Raw genomic sequence first — 14,049 nt, forward strand, 5'->3', positions numbered from 1 at the left:
TCTATGCATGCCGCCCATAGCTTGCTTAACTTCTAGCCTATAGTTGGTCTCTGCACCAATTCTCGCAACAGGTCATCTAGTGATTTTAAAGGATCATGTGGTGTAGTGGTACAAGACTACATAGTGTAGTTTGTTGCGGCCATGACAGCGGTGCTTGAACATGTTTCGGATGTGGTGTGAGCCGAAGCTGTTGCCTTACTTGAAGGGCTCAAACTTGCAACGCGGCTGGGGTGCAACAACATACTAGTGTGCATGGATAATGTTCTAGCGGTCCAAGCTCTAAACAAAGGCGAAGGCTACTCCATGGTTGCAACGCCTATTTATCTGCTTGTTGTAGTGATTTCTTTGGTTTTGGGAAGGCTTGTATTGAATTTTGTAGTAGGGAGTCTAATGTAGTAGCGCATGTGCTAGTTGAGTGGGGACATGAGAACCAACCCTCGCCTACTCAGAGAATATTTCAGAAAAGTCTAATTTAGGTACAACAATTGGAATGCGAAAGTGGACCCCTCAAAATGCTAAGGAAAAGTGTTGGCCAAGCCTCAAGACTCTCCATTTATATTTAAATTATCTAAAATCACATTTAGTCCAGAGGAAAGCCAATTCTATTCAAAGGGGATGATGTTTTGATAATGGATTCACTGGTCAAGTGCATAGAAATATTGCTCCAAAAGCCTCAAACATTTTCCCACATTCCACTACGTCATAAACCCTAAAGTTCATCTCGGTCCCACCGAAACACTCATACCCGAACTCACCGAGATACACATGACATAGCCATTGCCTAAACCTAGAACCTCGGTCTCACCAAGTTGACCCGTCGGTCCCGCCAAAGAGCACTGGTCAACCTTCTGTTGCCAACTGAAATTCAATCGGAATTTTTGAGTGGTTTCTATCGGTGACACCAAAGTGTGGAAAGTGCTTAGATCAGCATGAATCGGTCCCACCAATTGGTTTCATCCGGTCTCACCGGAAAGCCTAAAATTCAAACCTTTTGTACTAGTCTGTCTCACCGAGTGGTTTTGACCGGTCGTAACGAGTAGTGCATAAAGGTGTGTAACGGTTCGATTTTTGGTGATGCCTACACACACACTCTACCTCTATGAGAACCTCCGAAAGATTGAGCCAGCACATCGTCTTGAGATTGACAAAGTCGCCACAAATGTCTTCGTAGTCGACGGGAACGTCTAAACGCGCATTGCCAGAAGGTCTAGAATAAATCCAGAAAAATGCGAACACCAATGTCAAGTCTAGAACTTGAACTCTGGTGGGTTGAGAATACCGGTGTCCTCTTAACTATCAAACCACATATTGGTTCGCTTTTATTTATGCATATAGATATACATATATGCTCAGTATGGAACACGGAAACCGGACTATCAAAGCATTGCTGATTTGATCCCGCATATATAAAAATGTTTGGATAATTTTACTTCTACAAATATATCTCACAAAAACTGCGTACATTTTTAGCACTGGCTAAAAAGGTTATTATTCGGATGAAAACACATAACTGTCACGTAAAAGATGTCATATTCTTAGTACCAAATTTATGGTTTGATCCAAAAATAAGGAGGCATTAAAATGACGCGGATCTTTGGGTCTCGGGTGCCAATGCACTTGAATTGGATTTTTTTTTAAGTATTGCGAAATTAGTCAAAAATTTCAGAAACTTCTTGCAAACAAGAATGATACGGTGTTATGCCCGTGTGACAAGTTTCGAAAAGGAATGAGTTTCATGGTATTTTAGGCTAAACAAAACAAAATCGATACTATATAAACATATTCACTTCTTTTGTTTATGTCAAGGAGTCCACGGAAGTCACTTCTTCGCCATATACAAGTACAACACTACAAGATTCTCGTCTTCGAAAATTTTCAGGAATTTTTGACTCTTTTTGTTATTTATAAATTATTAGTTTTCAAATTGGTTGCAATGGGACCCAAGATCCATTAGGTATTTCCGTGCATTAAAATGACATATATAACACTAATAAGGTTCTCCTGTATGACATGAATGGGCCATCAATTTCTCCGACGAATACCCTAGTATATTTGTACAGCAATTACAAATTTCTCTGACGAATATCCTCATATATTTTCAGTTCATTTTTTGGCAGAAATTGAAAATATGCCGTAAATATATTTTAGCGGTATTGTTATCCTTTGACCAAAAAATGAATCCCATTACTCGGCAATAAATGCGGCACACGATATAAAACCCAACCTGATGCCCGGGGTACTCCCAGCAATTTGACCCCCGAGGCTCGTCTAGTCTAATCCACCTCCCCACTAATCCACCAGCTGTTTACACAGGGTCAGCTAACCGCTCTCTCTATAGATCAACGTCACTCCCCATCTTGTTCGTCTTGGTCACCCCCACCCCCACTTTCCCTTCACTGGTCAAAGGCTCCACCACCCACATCACAGTACAAGCCAAGCCAAGCCAAGCCAGAGAAAAGGACCAGGCGTAGGTGGATGCAAGTGTGAGCCCACCGTGTCCGCCCCATTCACACCCTAGCCACATGGAGCATCCGGCGCCGGCGCCGGAGCCGATGCTGCTCGACGAGCAGCCCCCCACCGCAGTCGCCTGCGAGAAGGTAAACCGGATCTGTGCTGGGATGGTCTTGGCCGTGTGTTTCTTGGCGTGGTGTTCCGTTGAGCTGATGTTTAGCGTGTTGTTTTCGTTGGGCGCTCTTGCTTGAGCAGAAGCAGCAGGATGGCGAGGCGCCGTATGCGGAGGGGAACGACGCCATGACCGGTCACATCATCTCCACCACCATCGGCGGCAAGAACGGCGAGCCCAAGCAGGTGAGCTGAGCGTCTCTTATGTTTCCCTTGTGTCTCTTGGCCTGAGTTTGCACGGCCAGTTCTTGCCTTGGTGAGATGCATCTGTTCTCCTGCAGCTATTCTCTTTAGCTATGTATAGAGTGCTTTGGTGATGATGACAAGTCATTGAAATATAGCTGTGTGGATTCTTGGTTAGATTTTTCTTCGTTTACCAAGAACCAAAAAAATGTTTCAAAGCGGCTGAATTTATCAATTATCAAGGACGATGTAGCTTGTCAGCCTATTTTTGTAGTGCTCATTCGTTTGATCCTCGTGTAACTATGGTTTGCTCAAGAGATCTGTTCCAAATATGCCTGTGTGGTGTTCAATACTGTGGGTTTTCGGGACAAATTTGGACGGCTTCAGTTAGATTTTGGCCAACACTAGTGCTCAAATCTGTTACTATGAGCAACAGCTGATGCCTCTTTGGCGCCCAGTTGGTAATGTCCTGCTTTGTTTTTCAGACGATTAGCTACATGGCGGAGCGCGTTGTGGGCACTGGTTCGTTTGGCATCGTCTTTCAGGTGATTGCTCTAGCCATTGTTTGTTTCCTTGTTTGTGTTGTTGACTGCCAGCCTGATGTTTAGGGAAATGTTGCATGTGTAGGCTAAATGCCTGGAAACCGGGGAGATGGTGGCCATTAAGAAGGTACTGCAGGACAGACGGTACAAGAACCGTGAGCTGCAGCTTATGCGTTCGATGATCCATTCCAATGTTGTCTCCCTCAAGCACTGCTTCTTCTCAACCACAAGTAGAGATGAGCTGTTTCTGAACCTTGTCATGGAGTATGTCCCGGAGACGCTGTACCGCGTGCTTAAGCACTACAGTAATGCCAAACAGGGGATGCCACTTATCTACGTCAAGCTTTACACCTATCAGGTTTGTGAATTTCCAATGAATAAATGTGAAATGTGTGCCTGTCATTGTGCAACTATTCTAAGTCAATTTTACATTGGTGGCAGCTATTCAGGGGGCTGGCGTACATTCATACTGTTCCAGGAGTCTGTCACAGGGATGTGAAGCCACAAAATGTTTTGGTATGTATCAGTGAACACTGGCTGTGTGCATCACTTGATGCAGAGGCCGGGGTCTTCCCCTTCCTGAAAAAAAATGTATCAGTGAACACTGAACAGATTTGCTCGGTTTTCATGTATGGCTTTTCATGCTTGATTTTGAACTTGCCTCCACTTGCTTCATTATACAGGTTGATCCTTTAACACATCAAGTTAAGATCTGCGACTTTGGAAGCGCGAAAGTTCTGGTATGTTGGCTCTTTCCCCAAGAGTTTAGTGATACGTACACACTGCTTCAATTCATTTGTCCTGTCGTGTAGGCTACTCATTCTGTTCAGTATTGAACCAGAATTGGCACCATGGTCTGTGCTATTTTGATTTATTCTTACTGTTTTAGGCTTATAGCTGGCCAGGTGTTAAGACTAAAATTAAGTCACTTTTATATACCTTACAGTTTGACTTCTTCAGATAGTTTTGGTTTATAAACTATTATCTCTGTATTCCGCTTTTCCTTACTAGATTGCTGAATTCTTGCTTTAGCCGAATGCAAATTTTCTGATCTTCACTTCATTTATTTACATTGGATGTCCGACACTCAATTTGAACTTTTGTTCCTTTGCTACAATATCAACCTGCATAGTACTTTGATGTTACTTACCTGCTAATCCGATATCATTTTTCTTGTGCTGTTCCATCAGGTGGCGGGTGAGCCCAATATATCATACATATGCTCACGCTACTACCGTGCTCCGGAGCTTATATTTGGTGCGACTGAATATACAACATCGATAGATATATGGTCAGCTGGTTGTGTTCTTGCAGAACTGCTCCTTGGTCAGGTTAGTTCCTTTGTTTCGTTCACATATTTTGCAACCTCCTAGGTTCCAACTAAGATGTCAATACTATAATTTCTGATCTTTCATTTGTTTTTGCTAGCCATTATTTCCAGGAGAGAGTGCAGTCGATCAACTCGTAGAGATAATCAAGGTCTGCAAACATTCCATATATCTTTCTTTCGCTTATACTATTAGATGTTGTTGACCTTTGTGATGTTCTTGTAGGTTCTTGGAACGCCAACTCGGGAGGAAATACGTTGTATGAACCCGAATTATACGGAGTTTAGGTTTCCGCAGATAAAAGCTCATCCTTGGCACAAGGTAGGCTTGCAATCTCATTCTAATATCCAATCATATATCACATTTGCTGTTATTAATATATGTGGCTCACTGTTATTAATATAGTCCAGCCGTATATAAGATCTGCTGTAATATACTTAACCATGTAATGTGATGCCTACGTGTACTGATTGCACTTTGCTGTGATCAGGTTTTCCACAAGAAAATGCCTCCTGAAGCCATAGATCTTGCTTCACGTCTTCTTCAATATTCACCAAGCCTCCGTTGCACTGCTGTAAGTTTTTTCTTTTCATGTTGCTTGCTCTTCTAGGTGTTTGTTGTGGCAAGTAGGAGAGGAACAGATGAACGTAAATGTAAATATGAATGGTCTTTTAGAGACAATCAGATATATAATTCTCCTTATTGCTTGTTGGTTACTTATTTATGTATATGTGTGTAGTGTACATTTGTCAGACTAGATTGATCAGTACTAGTCTTCTATGACCATGATAATCATAGTTATGAGGACCGCCAATCCAGTACCATAGATCGATGCTTGGCAGATGATGAGTTGATATTTAGTCGTCATGTAACATATTTTGCTATAGCATGATGGCTATACTCACGCATTTGAATATCCGCGTGCAGCTTGACGCATGTGCGCATCCTTTCTTTGATGAGCTACGGGAGCCTAATGCGCGCCTGCCAAACGGACGCCCGTTCCCACCTCTGTTCAACTTCAAGCATGAAGTAAGTGCATCAGAGAAAAACTAGGCTGCTCATTTGCAATTTGACAAAAATGTATGCAACCTGTTTGTGCTGTTGTGCTTATGGGATCTGCATTTTTTTTTTTGCAGCTGGCCAATGCTTCACAAGACCTCATCAACAGGCTTGTGCCTGAACATGTTCGCCGACAAGCTGGTCTTGCTTTCGTGCATGCGGGGAGCTAAATATGCGCACCGGTGCCCTCAACATTGCACCTTATTGTTTTGTCATGGGCAGAAGGGTGGTGGTTTAAGATGGAGGCAGGTCAGATGATCCCTGGAGCGATATATGCCAGATTCCATCATCAGGAGTACCGGTAGAGCACCGAGGAATAACAGCTGTCTAGATCATCTGCCAGGGAAGGAGCCTTGCCAGGGAAACAGCATAGCCTTACGCCATGGACCCGAGTTTTCTTTCAGTTTTTGCCCTATTGTAAGAGTTATTAATAGCTTCTTAATGTACTGTGGCTCGTAAGTTGTCAACTATTTTGTTCTCCATTCACTGACGTAAATTGTTGCAGTAAACTTTGCTGTTCAATATGTTGTGTCATGGCAGAGTGCACGCCCACTGCCTGTCATGTAGTCTAGCTGTTTATTTTCCGTTGGGTAGTTGCGACCCGTCGTGGGATGGCATGACTGAAAGGAACTAGGGTTCGTGGGATCGAGTATTGGGGAAGCTATAGGTTTAGTATGGCCAAAGGCTCACAATAGAATCCAATGCTGATTCCATAGAAACAGGGGAGGCTTAAATTGCCCCGCTGGCAACAGGTAGAAAGGAAACAACTCGGCAAGTGAACTGATACAATAATACTCCCTTCATCTCAAAATAACTGTCTCAATTTTGTACTAACTTTAGTATTATTTTGAAATGGAGCGAATAGTAAATATTGGTTGAATAGACGGCGAGTCCCATGAGCCGTCCGATCCTGTGACGAGCTTCAATCTTGAGCGTCCACTAACTGAATCTTGATGAGGAGTTATCTGAAGCAGTTTCGGCCTGACAATACCTCCCCGTGAAGACGAACTTGTCCTCAAGGAGTTGATGGCGATCGAACCAGCCCCGTACTGTTTGCTTGAACAAGGCCGGGAAGGTGGTCTTGATGAAATCAGTGTCTTCCCAGGATGCATCATCTAGTGGTAGATTCGCTCATTGGACCATAGGCAGATTATTGTAAGGAATTTGCTGTGTGTCCAGTACTAAAACTGGCCCAGTTTTGATCCGTTCGTCTTCTTCAACCAGAGGGAGATCAGCGCATGGAATAGCTTGAGGCCCGTATGGGCTTTCTCTGGAAGGAGCAATTTATAGGCCACTTTTCGCAGTTTAGGAATCACTCGGAATGGCCCGTAGAATTTGCTCTACAATTTGATGTGCGCCGTCAAACCAAATACATTTAGGCGGTACGGTTGCACCTTCAAATACACCATGTCCCACACGTCGAAACTGCGCTCAATACGCTTGCGATCCGCACTTTTTCATGCGCTTGAGTTGCTGCCAAATTGTCTTTCAGTTGCTGCATCCACTTGTCTCCGTCATTCATAAAGTGCTCTGCTTTAGCACTAAGGGCATGTCCAATGCCTGGCCACTTGCACGAGCGCTTAGGAAAATAAAATAAAAGTTAAATCACGTAGCAGCGGCTGTAGCATCCAATCCTCGAACGCTAATAACAAGGCTAGGCGCTTAATATGGCACACTTCCAGTCCTAGCGCAGAAGGAAAAGAGGTCTAGCGCCCGGCGCGAGAAGTTGCGTCGACGCAAGCGTGAATCCTGGGCTTAGCTGGGAACAGAAAAAAAGGGCTGGGATTTGGGGCATAACAGCTGGGGATTTGACCCTAGCGCCCGGGCTAAGCGCCTCCATTGTAGGTGCCCTAATACGGCTTCAGCACTAATACTGTCAGGGAGGATGTTTTCACAAATGCTTGGGGTGGGTATCCGTACATTGGTTCAAATGGATTTTCTGAAGAGAGGAATGAAAAGAAGTCTTGTAACAGTCCTCCGCCATTGCCAGGCGACTTGTCCACTTTGTCGGCTCTTCAGATGCCTCGCAGCGCAAGTAATTTACGATGCATGGATTCACACATTCCGCGTGACTGTCAGATTGTGGATGATACGCAGAACTGCGGCGTAGTTCACTGCCCATGCTTCTGAATATATGCTGCCAAAGTTTACTTGTGAAGATCCGGTCATGATCCGAAACTATTGCCGATGGAGGGCCATGTAACTTCAATACATTGTCAATGAACGTTGTAGCCACTTTCATCACTATAAATGGATGAGCAAGGGGTATAAAATGGGCAAATTTGGAAAGCCTGTCAACCACCACAAAAATAACTTCTTTTCTTTTTGATTTCGGCAGCCCTTCGATGAAATCCATACTAACATGTTTCCACATCATATCAGGGATTTTATGTGGGTCCAGGAAACCAGGATAAGGACATGTTTCCCCTTTATTTTTCTGGCATGTTGGGCATTAAGTGACAAACCGATCCACATCTCTCTTCATACCTGGCCAATAAAATATTTTCTTGGGCCTGGTAAGTAACTTTCATACGAGAGTGCCCTCCAAGCGCAGAAGAATGTAAGGCATGGAGAAGCCTATTTCGTAGGTCACTGTCCTTGCCTACATAGACCTTGCCTTTGTGTGTGATGATCCCATCATGTAAGCTGTTTTGGTCCACTCTGTGCTCTGGTGATAGTAGCAGTTTCTCAAGTAGTCTTTTGCAGTGCCGTCTGTCGGATAAGAATCCCCCACAGGTAATATCCAGGTAGGTGTTACTAAAGAAATTGCTTGCAAGGAAAATTTCCTGGACAAAGTGTCTGCCACAATGTTATCTTTGCCCTTTTTGTAGTACAAATGGAAGTTGAGTTCCAATAACTTCAACATGAGTTTGTGTTGAATTCTTGAGAAGATTTTTTGATATGTCATAAACTTGAGACTCTGATGATCTGGTCTAATAATAACATCTGACCCCAAGATGTAGTGCCTCCATCTTTTAAGTGCTTAAATGATAGCTAGGGCTTCCTTTACATATGTGGACAGGGCATGATTCTTTGGGCAGAGAGTGGAGCTATATTATGCTATTAGTCTGCCTTGTTGCATCATCATTGCTCCCAAGCCAGTTCCAGATGCATTAATTTCAAGGATAAATGGTTTAGAAAAATTGGGAAGGGCTAAAACATGTGTAGACATCACGGCATGTTTGAGATGTGTTTTGAGCAGTAGTCCAAGCAAAGCTATATTTCTTAAGTACATCCTGAAGAGGCCTTGCATTGCTGCCAAAGTTCTTAACAAAACTCATGTAGTATCCACACAACACCAGAAATGCCCTAAGTTGTGTGACTGTTGTAGGTACTGGCCAGTCAGCAACAGTGCAACCTGGGAAGAAACAATAGAAACTCCTTGACCAGAATTATTGTTACCCAAGTAGTCAATCAGCGGTACTGCAAATACACACTTAGATAGCTTGGCAGATAGTTTATGTTCTTGTAAGAGTTGCATGACAATTGTCAAGTGTGCTATGTGTTCTTCCATGGATTTGTTGAATATCAAGATGTCATCAAACAAAACTAGTATGAACTTCCTCAAATACTTCCCAAATATCTTGTTCATGAGACATTGGAAGGTTCCAAGAGCATTGGTGAGGCTAAAGGGCATCACCAAGAACTCATAATGGCCAAAATAAGTTCAAAAGGCAGTCCTAGGAATGTCTTTATCATGCATCCTAATCTGGTGGTAACCTGATCTTATGTCCAGCTTGGAAAATACCGTTGCACCAAGTAACTCATCTAGAAAATCCTCAATGACGGGAATTGGAAACTTGTTCTTAATAGTTGCATCATTGAGCTTTCTATAATCTATGCACAATCTCCAGGTGCCATATTTTTTAATAACCAAAATTGAGGGGAGGACTAGGCGCTCTGACTTGCTCTTATAATTCTGGATTTTAATAGTTCATTCACTTATTTTTCCAGTTCATTTCTTTGTAAATGAGTGAAAAGATCGATATGTTTGACTAGAGGGGGTGAATATGCAACTACCATTTTTAGCTCTTCTTCACAAATTAGGTTCAGCAACAAATAGGTTGTCTAGATGTGCAACTAGGTGAACAACCTATATGATGCTAACACCAACAACAACAACAACGACGACGACGACGACAGCAGCAGCAGCAACAACAACAACAACAACAACAACAACAACAACAACAACAACAACAACAACAACAACAACAACAACAACAACAACAACAACAACAACAACACCACCACCACCACCACCAACAACAACAACAAGCACAAGCAAGAGATACAATACAATAATAGCTTGCACAAAGTAAAGGTAAGAGATAACCACAAGTGGATTTGGAGAAGACGAGGATGTGTTACCGAAGTTCCTTCTCTTTGAAGGGAAGTACGTCTCCCTTGGAGCGGTGTGGAGGCACAATGCTCCCCAAGAAGCCACTAGGGCCACCGTATTCTCCTCACGCCCTCACACAATGTGAGATGCCGTGATTCCACAAGTGGTGCCCTTGAAGGCGGCAACCGGACCTTTACAAACAAGGTTGGGGCTCTCTCCACAACCAAATTGGAGGCTCATGATACGTCTCCAACGTATCTATAATTTTTTATTGTTCCATGTTGTTATATTATCATTCTTGGATGTTTTACAATCATTTTATAGCAACTTTATATCATTTTGGGACTAACCTGTTGACATAGTTCCCAGTGCCAGTTGTTGTTTTTTGCTTGTTTTTTACTTTGCAGAAAATCAATAGCAAACAGAGTCGAAACACAGCGAAACTTTTTGGAGGATTTTTTTGGACCAGAAGAAACAAGATGGGTCGAAGAAGTACCAGAGGGGTGCCCCGAGGGGGGCACAACCCACCTGGGCACGCCTGGGGGCCCAGGAGCGCCCTGGTGGGTTGTGCCCACCTCGGTGGCCTCCCGCACCACCTCTTTGCTCTATAAATACCCTAATATTCCCAAAACCCTAGGGGAGTTGACGAAAATAAATTCCAGCGGCCGCAAGTTCTAGAAACCACAGATCCTCTAGACACCATCAAGGAGGGGCTCATCATCCTCATTGGTGCCTCTTCGATGATGCGTGAGTAGTTCATTGTAGACCTACGGGTCCGTAGTTAGTAGCTAGATGGATTCCTCTCTCTCGTTTGATTCTCAATACAATGGTCTCTTGGAGATCTATTTGATGTAACTCTTTTTTGCAATGTGTTTGCTAGGATCCGATGAACTTTGAGTTTATGATCAGATCTATGTTTTTATCCATGAAAGTTATTTGAGTCTTTTGATCTCTTATATGCATGATTACTTATAGCCTCGCATTTCTTCTTCGAATCTTTGGTTTAGTTAGGCCAACTATATCGATTTTTCTTGCCATGGGAAGAGGTGCTTTGTGATGGGTTCGATCTTACGGTGCTTGATCACAGTGACAGAAGGGGAACCGACACGTATGTATCGTTGCTATTAAGGATAACAAGATGAGATCTATTTCTACATAAATAGATCTTGTCTACATCATGTCATCATTCTTATTGCATTACTCCATTTCTCCATGAACTTAATACACTAGATGTGTGGAGTAATAGTAGTAGATGCAGGCAGGAGTCGGTCTACTAATCTTGGACGTGATGCCTATATAATGACCATTGCCTGGATATCGTCATGATTATTTGAAGTTCTATCAATTGCCCAACAGTAATTTTTTTACCCACCGTATGCTATTTTTTCGATAGAAGCCACTAGTGAAATCTACGGCCCCCGGGTCTCTTCTTTATCATATTTGCCTTCGAGGTCTATTTTTCTTCGCTTTTATTATAAGATCTATATTTCCAAAAACCCAAAAATACCTTGTTGCACTTTATTTTATTTTGCTTTTATTCGCGATCTATTTATCCAATCTATCATATTTTTATCCCGTCAACTCGACAATTTCTCGCACCGTTACCGGAAAGGGATTGACAACCCCTTTAACACGTCGGGTTGCAAGTATTTGTTCTTTGTGTGCAGGTACCGTTTACGTAGTGTTACGTGATTCTCCTACTGGTTCGATAACCTTGGTCTCATCACTGAGGGAAATACCTACCGTCGTTGTGCTGCATCATCCCTTCCTCTTTGGGGAAACACCGATGTAGCTCAAGTCGCAATCAAAAGGAATTTCTGGCGCCGTTGCTGGGGATACATCATCATCATCTACTAGGTTCCTAATCACAAATCTCATCTCCTTGAAATTTACATTATTCGCCATTTTCCTCTTGTTTTCCTCTCCCCCACTTCACAAAAATTTGCCGTTTTATTGGCCCTCTTTTTCGTTCGTCATTTTTCTCGTCAGATTTGTGTTTGAGTGCAATCTTGTTGCGTAGTCACAATGACTCAAGAGAACACCAAGTTGTGTGATTTTTCCAATACCAACAACAATGATTTTATTAGCACTCCAATTGCTCCTCCCGCCACTAGTGCAGAGTCTTGTGATATTAATGCCGCTTTGTTGAATCTCGTCATGAAAGATCAATTTTCCGGTACTCCTAATGAGGATGCCGCGTCCCATCTTAACACATTCGTGGAATTATGCGATATGCAAAAGAGAAAATATGTGGACAATGATATTGTGAAGTTGAAATTATTTCCTCTTTCTTTGCGAGATCGCGCAAAAATTTGGTTTTCTTCTTTGCTTCGCAATAGTATCGATTCTTGGGATAAGTGCAAGGATGCTTTTATTACTAAGTATTTTCCGCTCACGAAAATTATTTCTCTTAGGACACAAATCATGAATTTAAAACAACTTGAGCATGAATATGTTGCGCAATCTTGGGAAATAATGAAATTCATGCTTAGAAATTGTCCTACTCATGGTTTAAATCTTTGGATGATCATACAATTTTTTTATGTGGGATTGAATTTTGTTTCTAGAAATATTTTAGATTCCGCCGTGGGGGGTACTTTTATGCAAATTACTTCAGGTGAATCTACTAAATTGCTTGATAATATTATGGCTAATTATTCACAATGGCATACCGAAAGAGCTCCTAGTAAAAAGGTTAATTCGGTAGAAGAAATAAATTCTTTGAGTGAAAAGTTGATGCTCTTATGAAGTTGGTTGCTATGCTCCTATTGATCTTAAATATGTGCCTTTGTCTACTTTGATTGAGAAAAATAGTGATGCCATAGATGTGAATTTTGTTTCTCGAAACAATTTTAATAACAATGCTTATAGGGGTAATTTTAATCCTAGACCTTTTCCGGGAAATTCCTCTAATAATTATGTTAATTCCTATGGTAATTCTTCTTATAATAATAATAGGAACACCTCTGATCTTGAGAATAATATTAAAGAATTTACCAATGCTCAAAATAAGTTTAATACTACGAATCTACGATAGAAGAAAAGTTGAGTAAGATTGATGATATGTCTAGAAGCATTGATAGAATTTCTCATGATGTGGAAAATCTCAAGATGAAATTTTTTGTTCCTAAGGTTGAAGAATCAATTAAACCTGTATATGTTTCTATGGATGAAAGCAAGAAAAGAACCGCTATGCTTAGAGCTAAAGAGAATATTTAGAAAAAAACGTTTTCTAGCGATTGCTTTCATAAAAATGATGAAGATCTTAAAATGATTGGTGTTTCTTCTATTGATTCTTTGTTTAGTAAAATTAAGATTGATGAAGAAGGGACTGAAGAAGAGTCAACTTTAGTTAAAAGGCGTCCCGAAAATTTGGAGGGTGAAAATCTTGTTGAGAAAATTGATAAAAGTGGGTTTGGAGAGGTCAAAACTTTAACTAGTGATGTGCCCACTCTTTTGGATTACAAAGACTTCAATTATGATAATTTCTCTTTGACTGATTGAATTTCTTTGTTGCAACCCACGATAAATTCACCCCATGCTTATGAAAAAAATAAAGCTTTTACTAAACATATTGTTGATGATATGATGAGAGCTTTGGAAGAAAAGTTGGAATTAGAGATTTCAATTCCTAGAAAATTACATGATGAATGGGAACCTACTATCAAAGTCAAGATTAAAAATTATGAGTGTTTTTCTTTATGTGACTTGGGTGCTAGTGTTTCTACAATTCCGAAATCTTTATGTGATGTGCTTGGTCTTACCGATATAGAAGAATGTTCTTTAAATTTGCACTTGGCGGATTCTACTATTAAAAAGCCTATGGGAAGAATTAACGATGTTCTTATTCTTGCAAATAGGGATTATGTGCCCATAGATTTTATTGTTCTTGATATTGATTGCAATCCGTCTTGTCCAATTATTCTTGGTAGACCGTTTTTACGCACTATTGGTGCCGTGATTGATATGAAAGAAG

At 41.6% G+C, this 14,049-nt stretch overlaps 1 protein-coding gene across 1 annotated transcript; it reads left to right on the forward strand.

Annotated features, from left to right (window-relative positions):
• Positions 1-2,320: 2,320 nt before the first annotated feature.
• On the forward strand, positions 2,321-6,256 carry LOC109752777 (shaggy-related protein kinase GSK2). Its single transcript, XM_020311678.4, has 12 exons — positions 2,321-2,597; positions 2,707-2,808; positions 3,291-3,350; positions 3,433-3,705; positions 3,789-3,863; positions 4,031-4,087; positions 4,538-4,678; positions 4,776-4,826; positions 4,901-4,996; positions 5,166-5,249; positions 5,603-5,704; positions 5,812-6,256. Exons 1-12 carry the CDS (start codon positions 2,523-2,525, stop codon positions 5,902-5,904), a joined length of 1,209 nt encoding a protein of 402 aa, XP_020167267.1. The 5' UTR covers positions 2,321-2,522; the 3' UTR covers positions 5,905-6,256.
• The last annotated feature ends 7,793 nt before the right edge of the window (positions 6,257-14,049 follow it).

The sequence above is a fragment of the Aegilops tauschii genome, chromosome 1, assembly GCF_002575655.3.
Source record: "Aegilops tauschii subsp. strangulata cultivar AL8/78 chromosome 1, Aet v6.0, whole genome shotgun sequence".
NCBI classification, from domain to species: domain Eukaryota; kingdom Viridiplantae; phylum Streptophyta; class Magnoliopsida; order Poales; family Poaceae; genus Aegilops; species Aegilops tauschii.

Coding starts and splice junctions, on each gene's coding strand:
- LOC109752777 (XM_020311678.4), top strand. CDS start 2,523: ATGGAGCATCCGGCGCCGGCGCCGGAGCCGATGCTGCTCGACGAGCAG. Junction 2,809..3,290: donor AGAACGGCGAGCCCAAGCAG/GTGAGCTGAGCG, acceptor TTTGTTTTTCAG/ACGATTAGCTACATGGCGGA. Junction 3,351..3,432: donor CGTTTGGCATCGTCTTTCAG/GTGATTGCTCTA, acceptor TTGCATGTGTAG/GCTAAATGCCTGGAAACCGG.